Source organism: Hippoglossus hippoglossus, chromosome 24 (genome assembly GCF_009819705.1).
Source record: "Hippoglossus hippoglossus isolate fHipHip1 chromosome 24, fHipHip1.pri, whole genome shotgun sequence".
Taxonomy (NCBI): Eukaryota; Metazoa; Chordata; class Actinopteri; order Pleuronectiformes; family Pleuronectidae; genus Hippoglossus; species Hippoglossus hippoglossus.
This window is the reverse complement of record NC_047174.1, coordinates 6,128,211-6,136,956: the sequence shown is the minus strand read 5'-3', so window position 1 is coordinate 6,136,956 and position 8,746 is coordinate 6,128,211. Positions and strand designations below refer to the sequence as shown.

At 39.8% G+C, this 8,746-nt stretch overlaps 1 protein-coding gene across 2 annotated transcripts in view; it reads right to left on the bottom strand.

Annotated features, from left to right (window-relative positions):
• Positions 1-4,811: 4,811 nt before the first annotated feature.
• Positions 4,812-8,746, bottom strand: part of hlx1 (H2.0-like homeo box 1 (Drosophila)) — a 4,103-nt gene continuing 168 nt past the window's right edge. The window contains exons 1-4 of one of the 2 annotated variants that reach the window (XM_034580321.1): positions 8,153-8,746; positions 7,414-7,599; positions 7,086-7,270; positions 4,812-5,638 (exon numbers count right to left, since the gene is read on the bottom strand). The exon at positions 8,153-8,746 is cut by the window's right edge and continues 168 nt beyond it. In XM_034580321.1, the coding sequence (XP_034436212.1) occupies positions 5,300-5,638; positions 7,086-7,270; positions 7,414-7,599; positions 8,153-8,654 (1,212 nt within the window). In that variant the 5' untranslated portion in view covers positions 8,655-8,746 and the 3' untranslated portion in view covers positions 4,812-5,299. The remainder of the gene's footprint in view (positions 5,639-7,085; positions 7,271-7,413; positions 7,600-8,152) is intronic. The other variant, XM_034580322.1, reaches the window with a different exon arrangement.

Sequence of the window (8,746 nt, the reverse complement as noted above, 5' to 3'; positions counted from 1 at the left end):
TGTGACGCAATAAAACATAACCTCAGATAAACATGTTCAGTTATTTAACACAAAACAAAAAAAATATGAAATTGCGACAAAACACTAAATGATTTTACTTTTAACTGCTAATGATGTTTTGCTTTTGAATGCTTTTTACATATTGTTTAGAACAACTAACAACCCATTCATTTTTTAAGTTGATTTTCTTCATCCACTATAATACCCATGTTGTACTAAATCAAATCCGTACAAAATCTAACCAAGTAATTTTTTAGAGTGTATGTAAAATTAGCTGACAAGGTGCAACATTAAGAATAATAAATAAAAATACAAGATATTACAGGAGCCATTCTGTCTGCAACTGTCACATGTTACTCTTCATATGTGGTTTACTGGGGATATTGAATATTTCTACAGTGTCATATTGCCAACTTTGGAAAGTAATTGTACATTTACTCAAGTATTGTTTATGTACAATTTTGACTTTACTGTTTAAATCCACTTGATTTAAATTAATGCAAGTTAATTTGCAGATTAAATATTTTACAGACAAACAGAAAAAATACGACGATTTCATAAAACACAAAATTGTATAACTCATTTACGATTTGACAGCAACAACATCAAAGAGCTTCTTAAGCATTTATGAATGATAATCCAATAATTTGATATAAAATAATAAATGTTAAATGGGTTTTAAAAAATTGTATGACCCATTTCCTCGAAAGGACTCAATTAAGTTTGAAAATATAATTTTGATGATCACATCATCATCGTGATCATCATCATGACAAAAATTTACTCCAGCATCTTAATTTGTGAGGAAAAAGACTTAATAAGATAAACCATCTTCACACATTCTACATTTGTTTACCGCAGTTTCTCAAGCACTTGTTGAGTTATGGCGTAGCCTCCCCCCCCCCCCTGCTGATGCATTACGGCAACTGAGGAGAAATCTCCATCAGCCTATCAAGCAACTTCACAGATAATGCCTCAAAGCGCTGGAGACGTCACAGCTTTTAGTCCCGTTAATCCCTCAGCCGCCGCAGACAGAGAGCCCCTCCTCTGCTCTCACAGAGCCCATTTGTTTTACACAGTTACTTTTTCAAAGTGTTAAATATTGGCGAAATCTGCGAGGCTGGTTTGTTTTATGGGTTACCCCGTCCCGGGTTGCCAAGGGGGACATATAGGACAGCTTTTAATGGAGGCGGAAAGGCTGACATTAAATACCGGCCAGATGGACTTTCTCCTATCCTGCTCATAAAAGTTCTTAGGACAGTTCACAAATCAAGGCCTCTCAGTATTATGTTAAGCGTTTGGATTGTTATTGTTATTGTACATTTGCAAATACTAATGTAATTTATCGCTTTTCGGGCATAATTCGAGACTTAACCCACCCAGACATTTAATATGTATAAGCATTTAACAGTTAATATTAAGTTGATGAAGTGCCTGGTGCTTTTACTGCCTTCCATGGAAACTGGCTTTCATAACTCTGACAGCGTTTTCATCCAGCGTGAATCAAGGAGTGGAGATTAAGACGAGTGCCATCTACTTCATAACCGTTTCACGGGCCCACGGCTAGTTTACGAGAGGCAGCGCTGGTGTTTCGGGGGTAAAATATCTCCTGTGTGGAAAGGAAGCAGAAGGCAGCAGGTATACTGTAGAGTCAGGCCAGAGAGGGGAAAATGAAAAGTGAAATTCAAGATGCGAGGCTAAAACGGAAAAACGGCAGCTCTCTGGGGGTCAGTCCTCTTTCCGGAGTAGAGGAAAGTGGACCCCGTAGTAGAGAGTTTGCGGTGGTCCAGGTTTTTGGGTCAGTCACTATGATGTTGCTGTTAACATCACAACAAATACTAGAAGGGTTTCCTGACTGAGATGTAATGATATCTGTGGAACTTATATCAGGAATAACATTATTTAATAACCGAGTTGTGTTTAGCAAAGTACTGTAACAAAATACATGATAAAGAAGTACTATTTACAGGCACCTGATCATATCTGTACTCCACTACTGGCACATTGTACTTTACTTTATCTACTCATCAGTACATTAATATATGATAAATATACATATTGATGTACACCATGATATGATCCAGTGATGTAATTAAGAAACCAAAAACTATTTTAAACAGTCTATAACATTTAGCTTGGATGTGAATTCATCAATAATACTGATCCAAATAAATAATAATATTTAGCAGCACTAGAAGAAGAAGAGTACTTTAACTTTCACCTTTTTTTTGATGATAATACATTTATGTACTGAAGTATTTTTAAACTGTGATGTTGGTAAATGATCTTCACACTTATTTTCTGCTGATCTGAAATTAAACTTGTTAAACTGAAGAGAGTGTGTCAGCAGCAGTGGAAGGAGTATTCAAATATTTAACTTGAGTAAAAGTAGTAATACAACAGTGTAAATAAATTCTGTTACAAGTAAAGGCCCTGCATGTAAAATGTAAAAGTTAAAGTACTCAGTATGCTGAGTGGCCATTTTTGGAAATAAAATATTGTTTTATGTTATAGTTTATTCATTAATAATATATCACATTTCTATACTTTATACAAAGTAACTAGTAAGTTGACGAGTGTGGTCACAGTAAAATATGTGTCTCTGACATTTAGTGAAAAGGTATAATTAAATGAAGTTACTATAGAGTCGAAGTAACTTAAAGCTGTAAGTACATTAGGCTACTTGAGTATGTGAACTTAGTTTCCACCATTTCCTGACACTGACACACAGAACTAAAACTAACTTTGACAACTACAGGACCAATATATGGAAGTTTATTAAAACAATATCACAGAATTTAGACCTAAGAATTAAATGAAGAAATTGTAATCGAAATAAATGAAATTAAATTGAAGGTAAGTGTTTCAAACAAAGTAGAGACATACTTTTTGTCTCACCAAATAATAAACACCCTCTTTGGTGTCTGGTTCACGATGAGATATTCACGCACTCTGTATTTCTAAAATCCTGTGTACGGCCCTGCTGACAGGACCAGGTCTGCATACTGAGAACTTTTACTTACTTATGTACATAAAGTAACACTTTGAACGCAGGACTCTGAGTCTCTTTACAGTGCGGTGCCACTGCTGTGACTTAAGTAAATGGCCCGCGTGTTTCAGTGAGAGCTGCTCTCAGCTTGTTTTCCATCAGGCTTATTTTTCCATCAACAAACCTCTTAATAGCCGAGGCAGGCGTGGTGTATGAAAGCTTAGAGTGACAGACTAACTCAAATATGATTCATCAAATTCTCTACAAGGTCATTGGAGCTCTTAAATAAACACATACAAACACATTAACATATATTACTGCACTCAGACTTATCTCGCACAATCTCTATGTTGTCCCCGCGCCGGAGGAATTTTCTGGAAACGTCAGTGATTTATTTTGCACCAAATATACTTTACACTGAGCAACAAGTCTGAACAGTTATAATGATTACATGGGAATAAATATTGATATTTTTTTAAGTCAAAAACTCGAGTGTAGTTGAGAAATTTGGCCTTGAAGAAAAGTCATGTGAGGGTTATTCCAGATTTATGGAGAACTTGTAAAATATAATTACTCTCACAGACACACACACATATAGAGCTAATGCAAAGGGAGGGAGTGTGTCATGACATCATGTCATTAAACATCCTTAAGCAGCTTTTATTGTGCTGCACATGTGAGTTTGGTATAAAGTGGAATCCTGCTATCTGGTCATCTCGGAGCTGACACCATTCACTGTCCAGATAAGGCTGATTGAAAAATTACACTTTCAACACTGCAGCATCCTCAGGCGTGATTTTCGTGTTAGTCATAATCTCAGAAAAAGACGAAGTGATGTGGAATATCAGAGCTTGGAAAAATGACCGGAGAGGGAGGTTATGAGCAGCACTATAAACGGAGGAGATGTTGATTGTATCTTTGTCTGGATACATAAATTATACTCATCCGGGTCGTCTGTGCTATCTGGAGCCAGCGAATGTATACAGACTATAAACTACCCTCTTCATCTCCTCCTCCTCCTTCTTCTTCTTCTTCTCTCGCTCTCTGTGCCAGGGCTGCAGCGTCCTCGGGAGAAATGAATGTGCTGATGGGAAAAGGCCTGAAGACGTTGACATTTATCATGGAGGCAACGATTTGGACGACTTGTCTGTTGATTGTATTTACTTTGTCTTCAGCGATCAAAACAATAAGTGGTTTTAGTTCACAGACAAATATTAAACAAAATAGGATTCCAACCAGAGTCCTGCAGGAAAATCGTGTGATTTATGAATCTGCAAATGATTTGTGTTTATTTGCCTTTGTGGATGAAACCAGTCGTTTTGGCGAGCGGCTGCTTTTATCCATTTGTTTTGTTTTATGGTCATATGCAACATCTTGATTTCCTATTTGGGTCTGATTTTATTGGCTGCTGGGTCTTTTTATTCCATTTTAAATGCACAAATTTAATAAAAATAACCCATTTCAAATTAAATAAAACAATTTAAAGTGGATATTTTAATACCTTGCTTATATTAAACCAGCTCAGTGTCCTTGACAAAAAATTTAATGAATCATCATGAGTGAGCAACTTGCAAATTTAGAGAGGGCGTTATATGTAAGAGGAATAATTTTACATATTTGATTTTATACTTGTTTTTTATTGATCTATTATTGTCTATTGTTTTATTGATATCCTGATTTTTCTGTTTTTTATTAAATGTGTGAGGTGTTGAGTGTTTTGAAAGGCGACCATATATAAAATGCATTATTGTCTTTATAACAACAACAACAATAATAATAAAGATACTAATGCTACTAATAATAACAATAATAATAATAACGATTTTCAAAGTAAGAAATATTTTATTTACAATATTTTCAGTGCAAATTATTATTAACAAAATAACACAATATACTGTATATCCAGACCAAAAACAAACAGGGTACATGAACACTGCCGATGTGAAGTTCTGAGATTTCATTAATAACGTGAAACAAAGTGGCTCATAACCTAAAAAGTAAAATTCACAACCGCACATTTTCTTTTCCTTCACATGAGGAGACAATGAAGATAACATCTAATAAAAAGGAACAAATGAATTTGGACTATTTTCCTCGTGTGTGGGTTAAAATAATGAGTCACGTTAAATAACAATACAGGGTGACTCCTCTGGTTCACAGGATTTAAACGCACAGGCCTGGGTGTGTTTGTTTATGGCGCTGACTCCTCATGTGTTTTAACATCACTGTCGTTCTTCTGTCGCAATAATAATAATAATAATAATAAAAACCCTTTATGTCTTTGTCCATCACTTTAAAAACCTCCAGGCTTCATATTAGCACCTGAGAGGAGGCCGCTGTGTCTGTGGCCGTGGCCGCCGCCGGTGTGCTGCAGGCCGGCGCGCCCCCGCTCATGATCACGCTGGTTTTATGGAGCTCGGAAGCGTCCAAGTGTCCATCGGAGTTCTCCTCCTCCGGGGCCTCCTCCGAGTCGCACTCGCTCCGGCCCTCGCCGCTCTCACACTCGGACTCCTCCGGCTCTTTGGGCTCCCTGCTGCCCGGCTCCGACGCGCCCTTCTCCGGCTTCTCGTCCTTCTCCTTGTCCTTCTGCGCCTGGGCCTCTTTGGAGTGTCTCCACTTCATCCGCCTGTTCTGAAACCACACCTTCACCTGCAGACGCACATCAGACACACAACCTTTTTGTTCTGTGCACATTCAGACAGCAATTCAGTGGCATTCAGCTGCAGGTCCATGCGTTTAATTTCCCTCAAAACCTGCTTTATTTTACAGCCAAATAAATGGGCCTCATAAAAAAAAAAAAACTGGTTACAATGCTTCTAAAACTTCAATTTGAATTGATTTTGCATTGTAATTATAAAAAAGTAACACACTCTACATAAACTTCCACCAAAAGCTAAAAGTGCCTGTAAATATTTTGTATCTAACTTTTATTTATGAGATGTGAACCCAATTTTGCATGGACAACCAAACAGCAGCATAAACAGTGCAATCAAATTATTAAACACTTAAACACAACAGGAAAGTGATGTTGGAATGAGTTTAATGGTTTAAATAAATTTCCTAATATGATAATAATTAATTATAAAATGTGAGAAGTTCAGTTTTCAGCTATGACGTTATTGGCGACACGTTTCCTGGTAAAATGAAGTGACAGTTTACAAGATGTAAACAAGAGCTGTCATTGCTCAAGATGAGGGGGGGGAGCTGACCCTTGCTTCTCAGACAATCAGGTTGCACCATCCATGCATGGTGAGATATGCCTTTAAAAGCCTCAGACAACAGCTCTTATATCTTTTATTCATTCTTATTCATTCATAATTCTAGATTTAGATTTCTTTCCTGGTTGAATTTATAAAATCGTGTGTCTGCTTGTACAAATGATATCCTCTGGGTGTGTGTGTGTAGCCGCTGAGATGAGGCTGTAGATCCAAACACAGAGGTGAACATTCACATTTCACTGCTGTCACTTCACCCGTCAGGGCTGTAGCTACACCATTAAGGACACGGAGGTCATGTCCCCCTCCTCTATTTTTCTGGGTTTGTGGGAGTTTAAGCAGCCTGCCTGTGTCTGACTTACACATGATGTTTAAACCTGACCCACCACATGCAGAATTAAGATTACAGAAAATTATATTTATTGATAAAAATACAGAGTTAGTAAATATGACAAAATTCGAAATGATAAGAAAATCTGGGAAATTATGAGGAGTTAAGAGGGGGGGGCTCATATAACCCCAGTAGGCCTGTTCCTAAAATCCTGGCTGCAGCCCTGTGGTTTTATTGTTTTATTGTTTATTTGGCGTGTTCAAAACTGCAATCAACAAAAAACTGCATCAAAACCATACAAATCCTAAAATAGAGTTGTTTAAATAAGATGCATGATAGCAATTTATTAGTTAATATTAATTTTCAGGTTTATTTTGCAGCTCTGTCTTCAAGAAGAGCATACTTCACTGCCTCTCTAAACCATTTCTGTAGGTTAGATGTAGTTTATTTTAAAAATGTATTATTATTGCAACATTTATTCCACAGGTAGGATCGAGGCCTACACCTATAACCTCTTAATCCACGGGAAGGAGTCGAGGTTTGTTCTTACCTGAGCGTCCGTGAGGCCGAGCATCGCAGCCAGCTGCTTTCTGTCCGGCTTGGTGACGTACTTCTGAATCTCAAACCTCTTCTCCAGTCCTTTCCTCTGCAGGTTTGAAAACACGGCCCTCGACCACGACCTTTTCCTCTTGTACGTCTGTGGCATTGTGTCTTTCGTGAGGACGGCGTAGGGACCTGTAGAGACGACATGAGGAGGACATGAGGTCAAAACACGCCAGTTCCAGAAATAGGAGGTACATCATCTGCAGGTGCACTCACACCTCCAACATGAGAGCATGTCTCCTGTCTGTTAACAGTCCTATACATGTGTGGACTACCTGGGAAGGTGTCCTGAAACTGATGCTGGCCTGAGTGTCTGCTGCTGCTGCTGCTGCCTAGTGAACTCATCATGGAGGACGCGTCGCTCATCCCGGGGTCTATGGAGGAGAAGTACTGGCTGGCCGGAGGCTGAATGGGGATGTGGATCCCTGACTGACGGTTCGAGCTAACGATGGACGTGAGATCTGTCACAGAGCGAGAGATGATGGGCTTCAGTCAGGAGACAGTTATCGCAGTGACACACAGGCACACTATCACTGACTCTGCTCTTTACTGGGGCAACTTTAGATGTGTAAGGAGACTGTGGTTTTAACATCAGCCTGCAGGGTTTTCTTGCTGGAGTGCTTTTGAGCAAAGTTCAGCTACACTGGTGCTGTGTGGAGCTGAACCTGACCTCTGACCTCTCTGTGGAGGGGGCAAGAGAGGAGAGGATTTCCCCACAGGACTCTTTAAAGTGCAGCTTATGAGGCGCTCTAACTACTGTGTGAACAAGTCTGTCAGTGTTATCAAGAGGAGTTTGTGCAAAGTTAACAGCTGCTTCTGGTTCGATGTTTTCAGTTTCTAAACTTTGGACATAACTTTATCTTTTCTACTTACATCACATGATTCAAAAGTATTTTAAGGGTATAAACACATCCCTGGTGATTGTTTTCTGTGGATGACATCACAAGGAGCCTCTCCACAAACACCACATAACTGTGTTGGAAAGTTTGAGGGTAATAAAATATCTCTGCTCACCTCTTAGCGACAACTTTTCTTTTCCTTTTGGGTCAAAGTCCGTCGACAATATCCGATCAATTCCGAATTTGAGGTCTTTGCTGGAAGGCGGCGGAGCGTGTTGGGAGGTAAATGCAGTTCTGGACACTGAGGTCAACTGTAGTCCGTGTCTGTGGTACGGAGACGCCGGACTCATCCGCGCACCGTACGGCTCCGGCGCCACCGGGGAGGGACGCAGCGGAGAGCCGCCGGAGTGTCCCTGCTGCGCACGGTGGTGGTGGTGGTGGTGTCCCATGTGCACCACGAGGGCCGACGATCCCGGGATGTTGTCCGCATCTCCAGCCTGCAAGATGTCTGCGATGCAAAACGACGGTTTCTTGATCGTATCCACAGCGAAGCCCCCCGCGCAGTACGCGGACCAGAGGCTGAAGTTTGACGCGTAAAACGGGTTGAGCCCGGCCGTGTACATCCCGCACTCTTTAACGCGTCTTTTTGTTTGTCTGAGGAGAGAATAAAAGCGCATGCATGTATAAAAAACCCAGGGGTGGCGTGTCGAGCAGGAGAGATGGACGTCCTCTTTGCGTAAGTGCCAAAATCGCTCTCCCAACTTTGAGA